This window comes from Phaethon aethereus (genome assembly GCF_964289735.1).
Source record: "Phaethon aethereus genome assembly, chromosome: 4".
NCBI classification, from domain to species: Eukaryota; Metazoa; Chordata; class Aves; order Phaethontiformes; family Phaethontidae; genus Phaethon; species Phaethon aethereus.
Window position 1 is genome coordinate 54,299,772 of NC_138578.1, and position 22,757 is coordinate 54,322,528.

Sequence of the window (22,757 nt, forward strand, 5' to 3'; positions counted from 1 at the left end):
TGCAGAAAGCCATAGTATTCAGGACAATAATCTCTGAAATTTCACATTTTTATTTTCTGCATATGACCACACCACTTTTGTAACAAAATGTGCCACAAATTTTGCTCCCCAGTGAAGGAATTTGGCTCTACACATTCTTTAAAACATTTGTCTTGCATTTTGTCAGGTAAATGATTGAATCCTATCAAGAAAGCATGATTTGTCCAGCCAAAAGGATTCTATAAGAATACTTTTTGTTACGAATTAAAGTCCTTTCTTTTCTAGATGCCTTGTTGACAACTTCAACAAGATGCTTTGTTGAACAAGATTAGCTTCTGCCCAGGGGTATTTTACAGTGGAATATCTGTAAATCACTAATATAAATGCATTGAGTAATCGGATACTAACCTGCTGCCAGCTCTTCTCTAACAATGGTGTTTTCACTGATTTTACTGCCTGCACTTAAGTTACTTTTACTTTTGTTTTGACTTGTGTCAAAATAATTAGATTAAAAGAAACAACAAATCAAAAGTATATCTCAAGGATATATGCTTGCTCTGTCATTTCTTTTACTTTGCTGTGAGTAGTGCTTTATTAAATGCTGTAATCTTAGGGAAGTAGATGAGCTCTGGGTTTTAGGGGTAGTTTCAGTTTTGAAGGTTAAGTCTTGCTAACTGAAAGTCACACCAAGAGTCACAAATTTGTGCCCAGAGTGATTTTGTTCAATACCTCCATCGTATAACTCACTTTCTGGTCATTGTCTTTAGATTTTACACCGATGAAGTGGAGGAAAAAGCATTGCCTAGATACGTTAACTTTTATCTTTCATAGAAAGAAAATTTAGAAATACCTATTCAAAGAACTGCAAAATATCCACTTAAACTCTTTGTATTATAACCTGAAAGAATGAAAAGGAACAACAATTAGTCTTCTACCGTATTTTTTGACAGGGCTATTTTAGTTACAGATGTTTGCAGAGCAGCAGTGTGCTCATCTGCCCACATGTGTTGTGAATACTATGTCAGTGCAGCAGTGGCTTCCATATTGTAGTCTTTAGGAAACTGTTGTGTTATCTGGTCATCAATCGATTCTACTGTGTTCCTGGCAGTGGGAACACCACTGCAAGCTCCTACAAGTGTCACAAAAGTCTGCAGGTGTCCAAAAAAGAAAGATTTACTGATTTTTAATTTTACTGTAATTCTTTGAGGGATGTATTTGTATGTATGCATGTAGTCCATCTTCTTGTAAGGCAGTACTAGAGGAGTTTGCCAAAGAACCGACTGGCATCGGGTGCTTGCTGCCTTTCCGCCTCAGCATGAGGCACAGTACTTGGTGGGGCATCTTTACCTCTCTGAAAGGGGACAATAGAAATTTACTGACATGCACTGATCGCCCATATGTCTGAGCGGAATACATCTAAAATGACATGCAGAATACCTTGAGGGTTTGTTGTAATTGTGGAAATACAGTAATTCTCTTACTGTTCATGAGTTCTAAACATAAGAATAGTGTGTTATTTGTAGTACATGTCTGTGCCTTCAAGGCAAAGTGATTTTTAGGGTACCCTGTACTCACTAAAAGGAAGAATCATATTCCTAAAGTCAAAATAATGTGACCATCTTGCTAATGTTGGTTTTTACCCATTATAAGCATATACAGTAATCAGAGTATCTGCTGGGAGTGTTTCATCTCTTCTTTTGCTTGTTAGAAGTTAAAAGCATAACTGCAGGAACTATTGATTCCTGCTTGTACTGCTGTGTTTGTAGATACTGAGTCTGAGTTTAATCTCATGTTGGAGTTGTTCCATTTAAATCAACTGGGTGTCAGCCTGGCACAGCTGAGATTAGATTCTACCTCAGTACTATGCATACAAACAAGCAAAAACAATGAAGCGGTCTAAAAATAACATTATAACTATTGTGGATTTATCTACTAACTTTAGGCAAGTCTGAATTTCAAAAGAGTTTATGAATTAGAATAGAGCAGTTTTGAGAGAGATTTTTTTATTTTTTTACTTTTTAGGAAATGTGCACTGTTGAAGAACCCAATGAAGAGTTCACATCTAGACATAGCTTAGAATGGAAGTTCCTATTCTTGGATCACAGGTGCAATTCCTTCTATGTATAGCAGCAATAGTAGCTGAATCACAGTGGTGGCTGTAATATTTAGAGTTCACTAATCAGCATTAACTACTCATAGCTTGTGTTGGGTTTCATTTTTCATTTTTTTCAGAGCGCATACTGTAAACAAGAAAAGTTATAATGAAATAATTTTGGGGGATTTTTTTGTGTGGAAATAAAATGACATTATTTTTTGTATTAATTAGGGCACCTCCGATAATAGGTTATCTTCCATTTGAAGTTTTGGGAACGTCAGGCTATGATTATTATCATGTGGATGATCTAGATAATCTGGCAAAATGTCACGAGCATTGTGAGTACAACTAAGTTGCTACGATGAACAGATTTGCTTTATAGATGTCAGTTTAAAGTTTGTTAAATTGTACAAATTTTGTAGTGAAATTTTGTGATATATTTGAGTGAAGTGTCTTTACTTCCCTTCATTTGACATTATTGCACTGCTGATCTTCATCTTTTTTCTTTTGATACAGAACTACAAAACAGATTTAAGTTTATCTTGTAATTTAGAGTCTTCATTGTGGTAAATTGTATTGCACAGCACTGTGACTAATACTTCTTCAGTTCTTCCAGTAGCATTTAAAAGGCTCTGTGATGTTTAATAAATGCAAAAATTGTTTAAACGTGTAATAGAATAAGCTTTCCGTCTAGCTATGGTTTTCTTTATGAAGCTGTACTTAAATTTTTTGCACATAAATTTTTCACAATATGTAAAAAACAAAAACCCAGAAAAATGGAAATTTGAATTCTGCCGTTCTCTGAAAAATGCAGTGTAAATTTTTTTGAAGAAGGCTACACTTTTAAACCTGTTCATAGTCATTGTTATAATACTGGATTTGGACACGGTTTTGGGCTGTATGAAGCTAGGAAATAATGTTTATTATGTAATTGCAATATTTACAGACTGGAAAGGCAGTAAACTTTATTCTTCGCTTTTATAGTAATGCAATATGGGAAAGGGAAGTCGTGTTACTACAGATTCCTTACAAAAGGACAACAATGGATTTGGCTGCAAACACATTACTATATCACGTATCACCAGTGGAATTCCAGACCAGAGTTTATTGTCTGTACGCACACTGTTGTAAGGTAAGTTATCTTTTAAAAATCTGTATTGGAAAAATTCTAATGGCATGGGAGCTGGTATTTTTGGAGGTAGAGAAATCATAGCAGTTTAAAGAATCGTTGGAAAACTTCCTGGGATACTTTGTAAGCAAGGTACCTCTGAGGAGTTTGTTTTTTGAGGTATGCTTTTTAAATCATCCAAGCATATAGTAGTCATATTTGGTTTGTTCTAGTTATGCAGAAGTTAGAGCAGAAAGACGGCGAGAACTTGGTATTGAGGAGTCTCTTCCAGAGATAACAGCAGATAAAGTGAGTGTCTTATATAATTTTATCTTACCTCTTCTTTCTTTCATACTGAAATTAATATGTAAGCAAACACACAGCTGCAAGAAATGCTTTGTCCTGTTACAGGTAAAGTAATTACTTTGATCTCTAAACAATATGACTATTATAAATGATTAAAGAAGTCTAGGAAGGGTGTTTGTTTAACTGTATTCTGCCCTGAACACTTACCCTCCTCTTTTCAGGAGTTCTTGTGCATGTAGTTATAACATGGCAGCATCCATAAGTCCTTATTAAGATCTGATTCCTGCAGAGTTTGGTTCATAAATAAATGTTCTTCCTTACTGGAAGCACCCATAATTTGAAAAGCCAAGGTCAACACACAAAAATGGTTTAAAGGGATTCACAAGAGGAAAGCAGGACCTGTTCCATTGTGTGACTGTCCCACTTCTTAGAAGTATACAAAATTAATTTTGAATTAATGTCCTTGAAAGCTCAGTGAGTTTTAGATAAGCCACCTTGTGCAGATGCTCTGTGGTGTTTTCCCTTGGCAGTTCAGCAAGTTTCATTTGACAGTGTTCCTTTTAGTGGAATTAACTCATCCTTCCTCAAAAGAATAAGCAGTTCACTTACTACGCACATGTTCAGAGTGAATTGAGTTGCTAGAGAAGGTCAATTCAGCAGTCAGTTTGTGGCCTGTGTCTGCATGCATTTTGGTTTCTAGGCTTGTATGGCTTTGGTTTGGTCTCTTTTCCAAGGATAAAAGCTGCAAATGGAAACTGAGCTTGCAGATATCAACCAGACCACTACTTCTGTACAGTCACCTGTGTAAGGGGGGGTTGATTAAACACAGCATAGTCTTAGATATTTGCTAACAGAAATGTACATTGTGTGCTGAATCAGATAAAATAATTGTTGTTTGTGTGTGTCTCTTCAGAGTCAGGACTCTGGGTCTGACAATCACATAAACACAGTGAGTCTCAAAGAAGCACTGGAAAGGTTTGATACCAGCCCCACACCTTCTGCTTCCTCCAGGAGTTCAAGAAAATCTTCACATACTGCAGTATCAGATCATTCATGTAAGCACCAACTGTTGAAAATTGCCTTCCTAATGAAGGCTTTTTCTACTTTAATTAAATGCATAAATAGCAGTTAATAATAATTTTGTGAAAAGTGTTCGAGTAAAAATGTCTTTTCTGATGGTTCAGAGATCTGCTGACCACTCAGATTTTCAGAGGTCATCTAGTGACTTCTATTTCTAAAAGTACAGTAGCAGCCTATTTCAGTCCATCGGATTGCTTTATTGTTGGATAGTCTGGGTGAAAAAAAGAGTCCAAGCCTTTAGCTTTTTTTTTTTGTTCATTAAACGCTTACTGTGGTTTGATTATCGCCTTGCAGAATTCAGATTACTGTTAACATGTCTCTTTCTGTTGTAACTCTGTACGTTGTCAGCAACACCAACTAAAATGACGGTGGACACTAGCACTCCTCCAAGGCAAAGCTTATCTGGTCATGAAAAGACTGCGCAAAGACGATCATCTCTGAGTAGTCAGGTAACTCTTCAGAGAAAAATTTTGTACTTTATCAGTGTAATTCACCATTAAAAGGTATTATTAAATCCATATGACCATTGTTTTATTTTGTCTGAAAATACATAATTTAAACTGTAACAGTTTTACTTGGAATACGTGACTATCAGAATTGTATCATCAATATGCGACTTGGGTATACTACATTTTAAGGGAATACAATAATTACACATATAAGTATGTATTTTTTGGCATTAGGGTTTGCAAAATTGTGTATGAATCTGCTTTCACTCATACATAACTTCTATGATTCTGCATTTTTAATATATATGTATATAAGCAATTATATATATAAAAAATTGCCGATATAATGCTGCGTATCCCTATAGGGAATTCACATAGATTTATGACTCTGATAATATTTGTGAATACTTTCATATAGTTTCTGAAATCTTGGTGACATGAGAAAATGTACTTTATGTACTTGGTGCTCATGTTCCAGTTGAACTAATACATTCACTTCAAAAATAGAGTGTGTATTAAAATACACGTTTTTTAAAATTACTAGTTTAAGAAAAAATTGAAGGTGTCAACTTCCAAACTGGTTGAAAAAGTTTTCCCTTACTACAACTAAAACTTTTTAAAAAGTTGTAATTGTAATTACTGGTTTTTCCTGCTTTATATCTACTGTTCTTATATATTTTTAACAGTGGCAAAGTTTTTTTTAAATATATAATATGTATATAATCAATTGCTCTTGTGTCCTTAATTCTCTAATATTTAAGGTTAGATATTTCAGGAAATATTTATTTGTTTTTATCATATGTTCATATGATGCAATTTTGGAATTGACACTTCAAGTAAAGAAATATTTCATGTCAAGTACGAAGTTCATTCTCTTCCAGTTATGGAATAATTTTTTTAAATCCTAGTCTTTAAGCTCCCAGTCTCTTGGACAACCAGTAGCACAGCCGACGATGTCTCAGCCTGCAACTTTACAGCTCCAGTCTGGCATGTCCCAGGTATGGATTAAGTTGGTGTATTGTTTATTTTTTAAACAGTCTTGTTCTGAATATAAGGTTAAAATCTCTTTCAGAAATTGAATTCTTGGGTGCTGAAGTCATCTTTATCATTCTCTTGAAATGAGCAAATTCCCCAATTTGACACTTTTCCTTTTTTTTTTTTTTGTTTTTTTTTTGTTTGTTTTTATTTTTGTGGATATAGTTTTCAGCCTTGGCCATTAGAAACACAGATAACACCAGATAAAATATTTTAGGATATGAATTTAAAAATCCATCTACTATGCTGTTAACTTTCTACACGTATGCTTGTAACACAAGGCAACTTAGTCTATCAAATAGTTTTGTGAAATAGGAACAGCAGTATCAGGTCCAACTGAAGATCTATGCCCTGTAGATGGGATATAAGTATCAAAAGGTTGTATTGACTCGTAGCCCACAGGACATGTCTAGGGAAGAACAGAAATGGTAAACAATTTCTTGTGGACTGAGCCTTCAACAGTTTGTGACTGAGGGTATTCCCAAGTTATTTGCATATGTCTTAGCTCTAGGTGAATTTTTTTTGGTAAACTGGTAACAATTCTAATTTTTAACCTGAGAGCTTCAACATCTGCAGTACCATGTAAATTATTAAGGCTTTTCATAGACTCTTTGTGATTTGGACACCAGTCAATTTCTTTTGCTATGGAACTTTTTTTTAGTTCAATTCTGGTGCATCAGTTAAATGTGACATCAGTTAAATGTGAGTTCTGTGACATTTTCACACTAATGAATTTGTCCTCATATTATGGTTATTAGCTGTTTAAAAAGCAGTAGTTGATTTCTTTGCTACTATAGAGGAGTGTATTTACTGCTTGTAAATAAAATTTCATTATTTTTACTCAGCTTTTAATTTATTCATCGCACTACAGCCTGTGTTTCAGTTTTCAGCTCAATTAGGAGCTATGCAGCATCTAAAGGACCAGCTAGAGCAAAGAACACGCATGATAGAGGCAAATATTCATCGGCAGCAGGAAGAGTTGCGTAAGATTCAAGAGCAGCTTCAAATTGTCCACGGTCAAGGACTCCAGGTGAGTTAGCGTAACTCTTACAGGTTTGATCTGTAGAGAATTTAGGCATCTAAAATGAGACTTGGGCACTTAACTCTACAAGTTGATCCTCCCTACCCCCTGTCAGCTGCCACCTGGACCTAATGTGCATAAAATCGATAGCCTCTGAAGCTATTGTTCCTGAGATACCTGCCACTGGTAGGCCCCAGTGTATCTTGATATTGAGCAGCTCAAGCCTAGCTTATGCCTAAACCTAAATGTAAAAAGATGCAGTGGTTATTACTTCTTCCATAGTTTTGCAGCCATTACAATATTCATCCAAAATGTGCAAGATAAGCATTTATTTCCCCCTTTAGATAAAGTGTGTCAAATTCATACCTTTTGTTTCTTAAACAGTCCTAACTATCAGGCTGTGGTCCTCTTACACACCTTCCTGGTGAAGTGGTTCTACTTTGCATGGTATATACTGAAGTAGTTATTAAGCCAAAAAGACAAGAAGTCAAGAGGATGCGTTACTTGGTCTAGCAGCTGACTACCTTATTTCTGTATTTTAAACTGTATATTTTTTTCTAATTTTGTCATTCTCTTTCCAGCAGCTATCTTTGGAAGACAAAAAAGATCCTATTGGGTTTTTCTAGTTAAACAAACAAACAAAAAAACCCAAACCAAAAGACGAAAATACACCTTAAGGAAAGAATACAAATTTTCAGTGAGGACTGTGAATAAAGAGTAGAAAAATTTACTTTCTGAACGTATTGAATATGTTGATTGAATTCTGTTGAAGAGTAGGAGTTTCTGGCATGTGCCATTTTCAGTGTTTTATCGTGTCTGGAGTAAGCCTGCCAGCAGTAGGCTGCCTTATAGACGCCTCAAAATGATTCACAGCTCTCTTCCCATGCACTGTGGAGGGACCTTATTCAGGACTGTGGAAACTAGTGAAAAATATCCAAGTGCTGCACATTCTACCTTTTTACCCTGTCTTGGTGCAGTCTTGGGCCTAACTTTTTGTAAAGGCTCAAATATTGTTGTGCTGAATTCAGTTTATTACAGTAATGTTGGAAAATTCAGTATAATAATTGATTTCTTTATTGCCAAGCAAGATTATGTTCATGGTGCTATGCATGGATCTGTTGATTCTGAGATTTTCTTCATTTGAACTAGTTTCACTGCTGGAGATCCTACAAGTAGAAATGTGATTTCAAATACATTTTGTCTGTAGACAGTTGTAGACTTTGTTACAAGTTAGTCTCTAAATAGTACTTTTTCTTTAAGAACATATATAATTTTAGATAATTTATAATTTAAATCTTTAAGAACAATACTAAACAGTGTTTAGGGCTCTAGAAATCAGGATTCTGATTCTTATCTTATTAGTTACAGTAGAGTCTCTGAATACTTACATGATATGGGAGTCTTTATCTTATATTGATTTAAAAGAATTTAGTTTAGTTTCTCTAAAACATCTTGAACAATCAATTAAAAGCTAACTTGTTGATTTTTTTTTTTTAAGATGTTCTTGCAGCAGTCAACTTCTGGACTCAACTTTGGTTCTGTACAGCTTGCTTCTGGAAATTCTTCAAATGTTCAGCAGCTTACACCAATAAACATGCAAGGTCAAGTTGTTCAGACTAATCAGACTCAAAGTGGGATGAACACAGGCCATATAAGTACTCCACACATGATACAGCAACAGCCTTTGCAGAGTACCGCAACACAGGTAAAATTGTCATTATTGATTTTGCTGAATAGAATATGTACTCAAAACCATAACTGAAACACAACAATAGCTTCCCTGACAGCTGTCTCCCAATTTTTTTTTTTAACAGTGTCCTTTGAATTATATTCATTTCTTCATGTTCCAAGTTTTACAATTGAAATGCACTTCTTTATCTTGCTAGTGCAATTTCAGATCTTGTTTTTATTTTAAAACTTAGGCATATAAATAATTAATAATAAGTAGCTTTTTTGAAAGTCCAGTACCAAGAAGACTTTTAGCTTGCCTTTTTTTGAATGGCTGTGAATTGTCTGTTAATGGAACACGTAACACGAGATTTGTATTAGGTGAGCTTAAAACCCAGTGTCCAGACAGTGGTCTACAGCAAATACCTAGAAAAGCATAGGAACAGGACAAGCCTATATTGGTGCTTCTGCAGTTGACTTTTCTACTGTTCAGCAATTTCAGTCGGACGCCATAGGAGTATCGCACCTGTAATGTAATATCCTGTGATGGATTTTTCTTCTATGATTTTTTCCTGTTTCTTCAGATTCAGTGTAAACTTTTGCAGTCCACAGTATCCAGTAGTGAATTCTACAGCTTTAATTTCTGTGAAATATGATTATGTTTGTTTTTTAAACTTGCAAACCAGCTTATATACTGGGAAAAACATTGAGCAGCTATTCACTTTTCATCTTCAGTCATACATGATTTCAAAGTCTTCTGTCACATGTTATCTCCATAGAAGCTGAACACTTCTAATGAGTTTGACCATTTTTGTGTATGGCTCTCTCTTTATACCTCTGATCTCTGTGGTCACCCTCCTCTGTACCTTTATCCAAATTCCACACTTTCTTTTCGAGATCTGTGAAGAGGCAGACTAGTGGTAGACGGTGTTACCATCTCAGCAGTAAGCTTGTTCCAAACTTTCAAGTAAGAAATGATTGACGTGATGTGCATGTTTTAGTCAGTCTGGTACAGACACGGTAAAGGAGTGGAAACTAGGATCTTGAACAAACAGTATGCAATTAGCTGAAAAATTCAGGAAAAAAATAACCTGAAGAGCAGAAGGGGTTAAACTTAATAGATTTTCAGATGCCTGAGGGTCAGTCCTACCTCCAAATCCTCAGTTGATAGAAATACCTGTCAACTTTCTATTACAAATGAGTTCTTAATTTAAAAACACTGCAGTTGTGAAGTATGGGCAATGACAGTGATAAGGAGAGCTGTAGTACCTGGCTATTTTTAAATTACTGTCTCAACAATATTTTTTTCTTTTCAGCATAATCAACAAAATGTTCTTAGTGGACACAATCAACAGTCTTCTCTTGCCAGTCAGTCACAGAACACAGTCTCGGCACCTTTGTATAACACTATGGTGATTTCTCAGCCAACAACAGGGAATGTGGTCCAGGTTCCTTCTAGCTTACCACAGAACAATAACCAGAACGCTGCTGCAGTAACCACTTTTACACAGGATAGACAAATCAGGTAAATCTTCAAGACCAATATTCAGATGACTCGCTATGATGAGCTTACATAGCTTGTACATCATGTACAAAAGGAACTAAAGTAGCATTAAAAAAATCACATGATTTCTTATTTTAACTATATATGGATACAACTGTTAAACTGAACTTTGCCCAAAATAATATGTTTGCAGGCATATCAAAACCCATGTTGTTACAGCAAAGTATGAACCTGACAAATCTGCATTTCTCAAGTGCACATGGTGCTTGATTTTTTTTTTTTCCTAAAGCGACTCCAAATGTCTTTTTCCATTAACAGATTTTCTCAAGGTCAGCAACTTGTAACAAAACTTGTCACAGCCCCAGTAGCATGTGGAGCGGTAATGGTACCAAGTACTATGTTTATGGGACAGGTGGTGACAGCTTATCCCACTTTTGCTGCCCAACAGCAGCAGCCACAGACTTTGTCAGTAACGCAACAGCAGCAGCAGCAGCAGCAGCAAAGTCAGCAAGACCAGCAGCAGCAGCTCACCACAGTTCAGCAACCACCTCAGCCACAGCTGACCCAGCACCCCCAACAGTTCCTACAGGTAATGCAGCATTCTCTACAAATTTTTCCAAGTCCTGACACTTTCAGCATTGCTAGCTTATCCTAGGGGTGCTTTATCTGAAAACAGAGTGCTTAAAATAACCTGTGAAGCAGCCTGATGCATGAGATAAGTTTATTTTATAGATGTTCTCTAAAATCTTGCTACTTAAAGGAGAGGTAGTCTTTCCTGCAATTTCACTCTATGCTTGGTCCTGGTTTATATCTTCTTCCCTTTGAACTGCTGCTCTTTCTTTGCATTCACATAGTAATGCAAGAAGGTGTGAGAGATGATCTCAAACAGAATTGGTTGCTCTGGAAAGCCACGTGCAGCCCAAAGCAAGACATGGCCCCGTAACATGAGGCATGAACATCTATCTAGGCTACAGGGGAGGCTGAGCAGCAAGTAAGCAGAGAGTAGAGAAGAACCTTGGTTTAGTGTAGAAAGAAGAGAGATTGGATCAAAAGAGAAGGAAGGCAAAACCCGAGGGGGTTAGAGATAGATAAGGGATGCCTCCGAAAAGAAAAGAACCAGAACGTAGAAAGAATTGATGGGGAAATCTGTTACCATTTGTTAATTCCAATTAATTGCTGGCACACAGCTCACCCAGCAGGTGATGTTGGTGCGGGAGATGTAGTAGTAGCTAGAACACCAGAGAGGAAGTGACTCCAAGAAGGCATGGGTTAAAAGATCTTAATTTGGCCTCTGATGTTGCCTTCTCCAAAGAAAGACAAAGTCAATATAACTATCACGATGTAGTTTGTGCACATTCTTAATATTCTTTAACTACTCTGGGAATGTAATTTTTTTTTTTCACTCTTTAAAAGCATGCATAATTAAATCCTTATTTTGCGAGTATTTCTTCTTTCTTACTATGTGTGGTCTCCCATTTGCACTAAATGAGGGATTCTGTGCAGAGGTGGAATATATACAAATGCAGTAAGTAACTGGAGGCTTAAAACCTACGTTTGTATGCACAAGGAATGGGTATGGTTCTGTTTAGGGCTGAGTAAAATTTTCTTTCACTAGGTCATTGACAGAAAATATTGACTTGTTGAAAAAGTCTTTCATGGAATCGTACCAATTTCAGTCACACATCAGGCAAAGGCTTTTCAGCTGCAAGTTGGCTCTCAAAAAGAGAGCTGAAGAATACCTAGTGATTTGAATTTCAGCACTCATTTATGTAGTGGGAGACTCTTGAACTGAATCAAACCAGAGCGCAGATTTGAACGTGTTCTCTGACAACTCAGATAAATACTGTAACAACAATGCTGTTTCGCAGGTTGGTAGTGTCTGTAGCTCTGTTTCTGAGTCAAAAGGTTTGTACAATTTTGACTTAATTTTGGTGAAAACCAGAATATTTGTGAAAGATTAAGATCTCCAAAGGTCTGTTCCTGTCCTAGAATTTCTTTCTAGGCAAAAGTTTATTAAAGTGCTATAATTTGAAGTGAAGCAAATGCTCTTTAAAAATGGAGAGAAGGAGCAGTGCTTTTCCTGCCTCTGCTCACTGGGGCTTCTTACTCTGATTCTGTGGGTGTGGCAGGCAATGTAGTTTATTTTCTGCTGCAGAATATGTTTCTGGATTGAGATGTCCAAGTGCATTTGTACCCATCCTTCATGGTTTTTCTTGGGTAACCATCATCTTTTGGTTCTAAGAAAAATAATATTAACACCGAGTACTATTTCCAGTAGTAATCAATCCCCTTCAAAGGGGATGTTTGGGCCTGCAAATGCGGCAGTTTCTTTGACTGTTCATTTTGGCTGTGGGGAATACGTGTGATCTGTGCCAAGTCATGCACTGTTTTTTCATTTGACTGCAATGACAGCCACCTGCACTTGTTAGTCCTTAAGTCCTATTATGCTCTTGTGGTTTGAAATGGAGACAAATTGCCATGCATTCCTACCCATTGTCACCGGAAATTACAAAGACCAGTTACAGCTGCTGTATTAATTGGTCAGATGCTCTAATTAACTTTATTAGTATGAACTAATCTTTGCATTGTTTGCTGAGCTTAAATGACCAAATCAGAAGTTTATTGTGATTGAGTCCTTGTGAAAACTTAAAAAGCAACAAGGCCTGTGTTTCTCAGTGCAGCAGGAAAAATAATCATTTCCTATGTGCATGTTTTAGACATCCAGGTTACTTCATGGAAATCAGTCAGCTCAGCTTATCCTCTCTGCTGCTTTCCCACTGCAACAAAGCACTTTTACACAGTCCCACCACCAGCAGCATCAGTCTCAGCAGCAGCAGCAACTTTCACGACACAGAACTGACAAGATGACTGATCCTTCCAAAGTTCAGCCACAATAGTGCGGAGCTCTGCCTCTTTTTGAAGCAAACTACCAGGAGGGGGCTGCTCCACAAGCAGTTGCACTGAGGCTACAGAGGTAGCAGTATGAAGGCTTTCTAACACCGCAGTGTTGAGATCTACTCCTAACTTCTGGAATCTGTTAAGAAAAGCCACAAGATGATGATGGGGAGATGGCCAGCGTTGATAGTTGCCCCACTTCCCGTATTCTAAAGGATATGCTGCCATGTGTTAATTTGTCCAGGGGAAATCTCAAAATGTGACTGAAATGAGAGGGATGCTGAAAATACTGGTATTTTTATCAATCCTGTACATTTTTAAAGTATTAAAATGGACATGGAGCAATTGTTTGAATTAGCAGGAAAAAATGCCAGGAATATAGTCCAAAAAACATCTAATTTTTTTCAGATTATTATGGGACAGTAAATATTTTTAAAATGTTGTGTGAAATCCAGTTCTCTGTTGTACAGATGCTGTAAAATATTGTGTATATGTCTGCATAAAAGGAGAAAGAGCAAAATATTTTATATGATGCATGAAAATGTAATCTGTTATTTGTAGGTTTGAATATGTTTCCGTAAATTCTCATGCCATACTCAGACTAATGTTTTCCTCTGTTCTACCCTTCTGTTTACAACATGATGCATCATTATTTTCACCCTTAATGTGGGCACAAGTCTTTTGTTTGTGCTTTGTCTGTGATGTCAGGGTTTGTTTGGTGAGATATAGTGTGTTGGTTAGTTGACTTCTCAAGGTTAAATTATTGATGAAGCTGTTTGAACTGGTGATCATGCATCAGGGTTCAGGACATTCAGATTCATGAATATCATCCATCATTTCATAATTAATTAATCGTTTTATTTGAAAAATAGGAATTTGCACTGCTTTCTTGTGGATGGTTTGGAATTTTATTCCCCAAAGCTATCTTTTGATATAGTTCATAGTTGGAAATATTTATGTAAAAGGTTTAAAAAGACAGTAATTTTCAAGAATGTTTCAGTTATAGGAGTAATTTGCACAAAAATATATTTACATTTAATAACTTTTGGGCACTTTTTAACCACTTTCTCTGTGGTGAGAATTGTAACTTGTTAAAATATGTTGGAATCTTTTTATTCTCCTTCAAAAATTAGTCAGAACTATTAGAACTAATTCAGGGTCATTTTAACAACAACAACAAAACCCGTAGTGCCTTGATTTTAATTCAGGTGATAATGTTGAACATCTTGAATTACAACGTCTTGAATCTGTAACCATTTTCAATTTTGAAGTCTTAGTAGATTGTCAACCAAAATTGTGTATCTATTTCATAGCTACTTCTGTATTGTGTTGATTTTAATAATGGTCTGAGTCAAAAACATCAGCATTTTTGAGTGGTACCTCCCCTTCAAACACTAGTCAGAAACAGAGGAGTCTCTAAAATCTCAGACCTTGAAGGTAATACTCTTAAAAGATGAAAAAAAATCTAAAAGTATAGATTACTCCTTTTGCAGGAGGAGGAATAGTAAGCTGATTTTTTTGTGGTTTGTTTTTTTTTTTTTAAATCATTTTCATAGCGTTTGAAGTGTGTGTTGGGGGAGATTATGATTGCATTTAACACTACCAGGCTATTGATTTAAGAGATATCACTGAACTAAGACTTCAGAAGGCAACTTTACTTTATAAAGAAAATAAAAAGTTCCAACAGATCTGATGCGCTATTTTAAGTAAACGTTCAGTAGGTTTTTATGGTACTAGTTTGTGGAAACCAGAACTTCAGAGGAAAATTAATAAATGCTGTTAGATCTGCTAATTAAAAACAAAAACAGTAAAAGCAGTTAAAATTAGTACGAGGGAGAGAAAGCTGGATGAATCTTGAATATCGAGGAGGAGTTGAATGAATGTAACCAAATGGTGATGGACTATTTTGTACTATGAAACAGTTTGATTGTATCACTGGATGAACCAAACCCACAGGAAGGTAATACCAGTTTAGCCAAGCGTTTGATACAATTGGTTGCATTTTGAGGCTGGCCTTTGCCTCTGCACCTGTCCCACCATTAGATCTCTGTTGTTCCCAGTTATAAAGCAGGAGTTGGGCACCAAAAAGCACAGTAGTGAACAAGGAAGGAGAGTGTGAGAAACACAGTACCAAAGAGAATCAGATTGCTTCCTGGAGCAAGGAACAGATGCCAATACCAAACATAGCAAAGGAACACTTCCCCTTCCCTGAAGAGATTTCTGGCATTCTCTGGGCTGGACTAACTGTCAGAAACCTGTTTCTGTAAAGTTCCAGGTAAAGAAATTCTGCCTTGCTCTACTATCCCTACCACACCATGCCACCTGTTTCTAAATTAAGCTGCGTTGACTAGAGGCCTGTGCTATCAGTACTTTTGCTTAATGGAAAATAGGTTAGATTTAAAAAAATTTAACCGATTACAATAATAAGATAGCACTAAAAAAGAAAACTGGGAGAGCTTTAATAGTGCTGTTAGAACTATTGAATAGTGGTAAAATAGGTTTATTAAGCTATTATACTGAGAATTACAGAAAATAGAGATACCAGCCAGACAGTTAATGATACAGCTTTTTATATAAAGCTTCACTTAAACTTCTCTTCCCGTTTCCCCCTTCCCAGATACTCTGGTGTGCTGCTATAGGTCTGTCAGTAAAAAGGCTAAATGAGGTGAGAGAGAAATTAGATGACAATAGCATGGCTGCTGAAAGAGAACTGTAGAAATGTACGCTTTGATCAAGAAGCTTTTTGTAACCTCAGAGAGAGGTCATTCAATTACAGAATTACCAGCTAGTAGAGAAAGTGTAGAAGATGGGGAAATTCAAAGAAACTGGAAAAATACAGCATGCGTTTGAAAAATTCCTGCCACGACTTAAGCAAACTTTTTACAAAAGCGAGTATGCAGAACTTGGTCCAGATGCTGTGTGAGGATGCAGATGCTTTGTTTCACAGCTAGTGACCAAAAAAAGTGTATTTTTAAAGGGCCTGCAGCTTCCCCTGTTGCTGAATCAATTGCTGAACTGTCCTTGAATGTTAGTGGGAAGAGGACCAGGCTATTGCCTCTTTCTTCATCAGCCTTTTGCTTCTGCCCAATTCATTTACTACAGTCATAGACTTATTTGCAACACCCCTAATAAACAGCATGGTAGCGAATGCTGTGATGCTGCAGGTTCTGGAGCGTAAATGTTACAGAATGACTCTGACAGAAGGGAAGGAGTCTGTTAAGGAGAGGATTGTACTTATGAAGAAATGGGCTGGTGCTACATAATGGAGTGAAAGAGATGGCATCGTTGCATGGAGTTTAGGAGACAGACGTTGTTTGCCTGCGATGGGTGAGGATTTGAAGAAAAGCTTCTAAGATAACTTCAGAGAAAAAGAATATAGCTATTTTTATATTATATTTAATATATATTATATTTGTATATAAATATGAAAGGATTCTAGTAGGAGCTCTCCATATGCCTTCCATTTCATCTAGCAGGTTTACCTTCTGCACTACAGTTCCAGTGTGTCACCACCTTCTGTGGGCATCTTGCCTACTGCCAAACACCAAAATTAGCAACCCGGTATCCTTACAAGAGATAGGTTTCATTTCAGCTTTATGTAAAAATGAATAAAATGAACCTCTATCGGGCAGTTTTTCACAGAAAAAGAAACTCTTTTAGGACTCAAATAGCACTTTCTCTTTTTTTTTTTTTCAAGTAATAACAAGCACTTTACTGAAAAGACTATTTGAAAAACAGCTGATTCTTTAGTCAGTGAAACTGTTAAAAAGTGGGGGGCATTGAGGAATAACATGCATAAAACTGTCAAGAGAGACATTTCTGGAAAATGTTTCTTTAATATGGTGATCCTTTGAGGCTCAAAGTGCAAGATTAAAAAGGCTTCTAAAACCGGTTGGCTTTTGTGTTTTATATGGCCAGAGGAAGGGATGAATGATGATCGCTTCCTTGGAAGGAGACTTTTTAAGTTGCACAGTTGCCTATGAGAGAGAATCATCTGGAGGCTCATTTGCCTGCTCAGTAATTCTAAGTGTCCCTTAGGATTATAATTTGTGTGAAAATGTTCTGAAGGTTTAAAGATGTGGCCTTTTTCAAATGCTGAAGTCGAGTCAAGAACCATTTCTATTTTCAGAGATTTAACCCAGGTATTGTTATGAGTGTTCTAAATGTTGTGGCATCAGGAGATGTGAAGCATGTCAGATTCATAAGTTTCTCTATTTGAAATTGTTATTAAAGTTAGATGTACAGTCAGAGGGCTGGAAAATGGTTATTTTGATTAAAAGGGAAAAGAGACTAGTTTTAATAATTAACCTTTTATTTTTTTACTTATCCCTGGTGGAAAAAGTTAAAGAGAATTAAGTGAATTTGGATTAAAAAAACCCATATTTAAACAAATCATAGTAGATGAGACAACTGTGAGAGAACATTTGAAATTATCTTGGTTGTCTGTGAGACTGGATAGTTGCTTTTTCACTATCATGATTTTTAACACTACATTCCTTGTCTGTCTTTTTTTTTTTTTTTAACAGGTGATTTTAAGCTCTGCTACGCTTCATGCTTATGTCATCTGCATGAATTTTGCCAGCATGATATGCTATATTCAAAGAAATTGTACCTAAATAAAACGGGGGGGGGGGAACCCACAAAGCAAAACACTGTGTCTGAACAAAATACTGTATGGCCTAATATAGAGACCCCAGCTGAGACTGAGAGATGCTGCATTAATAGACAATCAATGGGTAATTATTTATGAAACATTTCTGGGAATGGTCTTAAAGATGTTACTGCTTTGAAAGCAGTTGGCGAGTTGTCTTTTTTTTTTAACAAGAAAGGTAAAAATTATTTATTTTCAAATATATCAGATTGAATTTTGAGTTTTTAAGCAGTGTTGATTTCACAGTGTCTTGGGTTTCAGTTTTGTATTTTTTTAACTGGCATTAGATATGTATACGTAAAAGAAAAAAAAAAACCAGAAAAACCCTAGTGCCGCTCATATTGACGTCAGGAAATGTAGATGCAGTTCCCTGGTGTTCATGTGACCATTACTAACTGTCAATTTTTTAACTGAATAAATGTAACTCATTTAAAATTTTGCTTTTTGTAGCTTCTAAGGTTCTAGAAGTTTGGGGTTTTTTTTCCCCTGAGTTGCTTGATGTCAGTTTTATCCAAGTTCCACAGTGGAGTGTGCTCTTACCCTTCCCACAACTGTAAGAAAGGCACTCTCTCTCCCCCACCCCCAGAACTCTCTCCCCCACCCCCAGAACCGACTTGTGAGAAGTTGCTTGATGTCAATTTTATCTTCTCTTCACTACCCAGACAAATGATTTGTGAGATTTCAGTAAAAATGCATACTGTGGGTTTTTGGTTTTTTTTTTTTTTGGTCTTCTCTCTGTATCTCTTTATAAATGGATGCCCCACTCAAAAGGCTAGAGACCTTTGATTTGTGTATTTACATTACTGCCTGGGAGTTTGCTCACACAGCACTTGTTCGAACGTGCACCACTTACTTACACCTGCTGTTGTGCCTTCATGTGTACAGCCCCTCTTCTCTCCAAAGGATGGAGCAGCACAGCAGGGTGTGCATACCTGCGGGGGGGGCAGGGGTTGTCGAGCGTAGCTCTTCCCTCACTTTCTGGCAGGGGCAAAACACCCTTTAATTCTTTCAACTCCCCTCCCTGGGTGTTTCTGCTGCTGGTTTAGTGGGCAGGGTGGTTGCGGTCTTTTCCAACCTTAATGATTCTGTGATTCTACGAATGCTCAAAGGATAGCGTTTTTTAAAGGAAGGGAGATGATCTGAAGTGGCGGCTATATCACTGAAAAAGGAAGGAGAGGCTTGCATTTAGCTGGCAGCACAACTCGCTTAGCAGTAACTGCGTGCTCTTTGAGGAGCTGCATGATAACGACATGTACCTGGCAGGGTCGTCTGATCCTTTGTCCCTGATCACAGTGTGAACACTAATAACAAGAATCTAATAATTTGAAAAGTTAATTAAGTGTTCAAGGAGAAGGAGGAGGGAAGCAGATCCTGTAATTGAAGCTGAATGCATGGAGAAAGTGATAAATATGCTTAGCTGTTTTTACAGTCTGCAGTTCTTTTCTTTCTGTAATACCACACTAGATGCCCATGTGAAGATACTGATCTGTTGCCTTTGGGAATTAAGTAACACTTTTGCATGCTATACACTACTTCTAGATGCCATAAACCTCCTGTGCCCCGGTAGCCCAAGCAAAACTAGCTATAGATAGCATGTAGCAAGCAAGATTATCAGTTTTCATACAATTGAACTTTGGAAATATCAATATATTTTTCCATAAACTTATCAAGAAGAAGAGCTGCAGTTATAACTGCTGCCACACCTGAAGCAATGCTGTTCAATGGCATTTTGCCATTGTGCAAACTCTGAAACAAAACCCATGCTTACATGAGAATGCAACTGTTAAGTACTTGTAAAGATTAGCAATCCAAAGGTTAGCTGCACTTCTGAGACTCGGGCATTAGTGATAAAAATTCCAGAAGATTTCAGCTGTTTGAGGGTAACACATAATGAGAACAAAAATTTCCACAGTCTTACTAGCATTCTTGGTAGCATGCGGTCTCCATCGCTGTCAGACCCTTTGGCAACTATGTTTTCACTTGGGGAAGTAAATTTAAATAATCCAGAAGAAATGCACATCTATAGTACATGCTACCTATAGATGGAAAAGGTTACGAGTTAAACCTAACCTGTATCAACATTAGCAAAAGCCTGTAGCTGTAACTTGCCAAGGGTGCTGACTTCAGGGGCTGTGCGAGGTCACCTATGGAAAAAATGCCACGTCAGTACAGCAAGTGCCATTACATCATTATTTCCACGTCTCTGGAAATTAAGGATAACTCAGGTTATATTAGGATAAAGCTGCCTGATCCTCTTAATTCAAGATCACAGATTATTTTTTCTAATATACAGTATCAGGGACTAACATGTAAGTAGGCTCACCCACCAACCCCTTTCTAGAAAGGCATTGTAAACCCGCTCACATGAATACGGTGGCTGCATTCCAGCCGCCACGCAGCCTGCCCTGCGCAGCAGGCTGCCTCTCACAGCACTCAGTCAATAGAGCCACTCAGTAACTTTCAAGTTTTGAGACTTGGTATCTTGACTAATATATCTCAAAACCACGAGCCCAGCACATACACCTGTGTTGCATCGCCCTAGGAGGAACAGGCGTGCCTGCGAGCTGGACCTGTACTTCAGTTCAATAGGTTTCCTTTGAAAAACTTTGTCCTGGCAGGATAGAAGATTAGAAGTTTACCTTAATCTTTGCTTATCACACTTTGCCACATACAGTGTAATGAGGCAGGCTTTAACCTAAAGGATTGGGAACAGGCACCTTCAAAAAACAAGCACAAGCTTTTCTCATTTTAAACATCACAGTGTGAGATTTTTTTCATCCCAGTAGAGCTGACCATCATCTCCATTTTGTTTCTGTCGCCTACGAATTAGTTGCAGGCAGTGTGCACTTTTAAGCCTCTGCTATGCACACGTGCAGTGAGAGATGCACATTCCTGCTTTCGACCCTGCTTTGGCAGTTCTTTGGGCAGTGACTGAAATCAGCTGCATCTCGCCCCAGCAGGGAGAGCTGCAGAACAGGTAGAAACCTGCCCGTGGGACAGCTGCCTGTTCCCCATGTTGCAGGCACAAGGATTTGCAGAGCCTTCCCTTCAACACTTAAATGCTCACTCGCTATATTTCACAATCTATCTCCAGCTACAGAAGAACCAGAAATTGCATAGGGCTGGGGCAATTAAAACTTAAGCTAGATCCCTGAGGTGTTTCTTTCATATTCCAGAATGCAAGGCAAGCCCCTCACCACCTTTTAAAAGGGAACGAGCATTACTCTTTAAAACTTTTCTGTGTTTTCTTCCTGAAAAGCCAGGCCTTGGCTGGCCAAATAGCCAGCTCCTGCCCCACAAGTACCACCACCACCTAGGAAGTGGCTACGCGTAGCGCCTCCAGACAGAAGGCTTTGTAAAGCCATGTGGGAGACAACAGCACAGCATCAAGCCTGCCGTCTTGGAACTTTGCAATCTTGCTCTGTCTTGAACTTTGCGATCTTGCAACTCCCAGCCCTGGAAAATGGCTCCTCCAGCCTACCCGAGAGCAGCTCAAATGCTGCTGCTGCACAACCAAACCACAGATGCAGCTGTGTTTCTTCCACATGAGCAATGGGGCCAAAAGCTCTAAACCACCCACCCCCGGCACATGGCTACAGTGTCATCCCTTTAGCATCTCTGTGAATATCGTGTCTCCCCTGGCCCCGATCTGACCCCGAGATGCTGCTCAGCCTTCATGCCTGAACACTCCCGTGAGTCGGTAAAGAACTTGTCAGGACGGTCTCTCAGAAGAGGAACACGGTGCTACAGCTAGGAGCTGAAAAGACAGAATAGCCCATTACCCCTCAAATAACCAAAATAAACCACTCTGCTGGGCAGGGAAGGGGAGGAGGGGCAGGGAATGAATTACTCTCACATCCATCAGCATCTCAAGTGTCAAAACACTACAGCTTTCAGCTGCCCACCCCCCAACCACGGCGGGCATCACCAGTCACTGCAGCATCCACCCAGGTCTTCCCACCTTCTGGGTGGTTTAGCCCAGGGTCCCCCAGAACGTGTTTTAACTCTAGTAAACTGACTGGCTTCCTCTTACCGACAACATACCTACCTCTTTAATTAAGACCTGCTACTTTACGGAAAGTATGGGCAAAGAAAGGCTTTACAAAACCTGGAAGCTTTTGATGCAAACTCACCCTAATATACTTTAATATAAATATATACACGTGCATGTGCACACACACACTCCTGAAGGTATTACCTGTACCTCAGGATCCAGGTGTTTCAAGACAGAACAGTGGCACACACCTCTCCAACAGCAACACACTAGAAATACAAGAAAGAAGTATGATGAAAGTTGCTGAAATGCCACCCCTGGCACCAGCCGGTAAGGGCAGGAGTGCTTCCAGACGCTGTGGACAGACACCCTTTGAGCTAGAGGCAGTGCAGCGCACACGCTGCTGCTAAAAATACATCAGTGGAATCCTCCATCACCTTCAACAGGCTTCGGTTACGTCCAACTAGATTCTTTAAATTGTGAAAAATTCCACTGCTCGACAACATTAAATCACTGTAATTAAGAGCAACTACTAAAGCACCTTTCAAAGCCCTTACTAAAATTTCATGAGCTATCTACTTTTAGAATAGATTTCCAAGGATAAGTCAATGTTTGTGCTTTAGAAAAAACAAGAAGCAAAACCACTATTCAAACAAACTCCTACCAGCCCAGCTGTCATTAGAGAGCAGCCAAATGCAGCACTATGACCAGGGAATAGTACTTAGCATCATGTATAAGCTTGTGATGGTAAAACCTCAGTGTGGAAGTTGCAGAGATTTGTTCTGCAACTTCACACTTACCTCTACAAACATTAAATAGCTTCATTTTTATGTTGATCCCGATAGTTTTCACATCAAAACAGCTTTAAGCAGCACAAACAAAGTTTGGAACTCTTCTACATTAGAGTATGGCCAACTTATTTGTCTTTTTTATGAGTTTTGAGCAGGAATTTTCAGCAGGATGAACCGTGGC

The 22,757-nt window shown here is 37.9% G+C and overlaps 1 protein-coding gene across 3 annotated transcripts in view; it reads left to right on the top strand.

Annotated features, from left to right (window-relative positions):
- The window catches only part of CLOCK (clock circadian regulator), a gene marked incomplete at both ends in the record, with an annotated part of 28,727 nt that extends 15,585 nt beyond the window's left edge, over positions 1–13,142 (top strand). Inside the window, 12 exons of one of the 3 annotated variants that reach the window (XM_081999231.1) lie at positions 2,002–2,084; positions 2,306–2,412; positions 3,059–3,206; positions 3,416–3,491; positions 4,402–4,543; positions 4,917–5,017; positions 5,926–6,015; positions 6,924–7,082; positions 8,572–8,778; positions 10,058–10,266; positions 10,564–10,834; positions 12,963–13,142. In XM_081999231.1, the coding sequence (XP_081855357.1) occupies positions 2,002–2,084; positions 2,306–2,412; positions 3,059–3,206; positions 3,416–3,491; positions 4,402–4,543; positions 4,917–5,017; positions 5,926–6,015; positions 6,924–7,082; positions 8,572–8,778; positions 10,058–10,266; positions 10,564–10,834; positions 12,963–13,142 (1,773 nt within the window). The remainder of the gene's footprint in view (positions 1–2,001; positions 2,085–2,305; positions 2,413–3,058; positions 3,207–3,415; positions 3,492–4,401; positions 4,544–4,916; positions 5,018–5,925; positions 6,016–6,923; positions 7,083–8,571; positions 8,779–10,057; positions 10,267–10,563; positions 10,835–12,962) is intronic. The other 2 variants (XM_081999232.1, XM_081999233.1) reach the window with 2 other exon arrangements.
- Between the last annotated feature and the right edge of the window lie 9,615 nt (positions 13,143–22,757).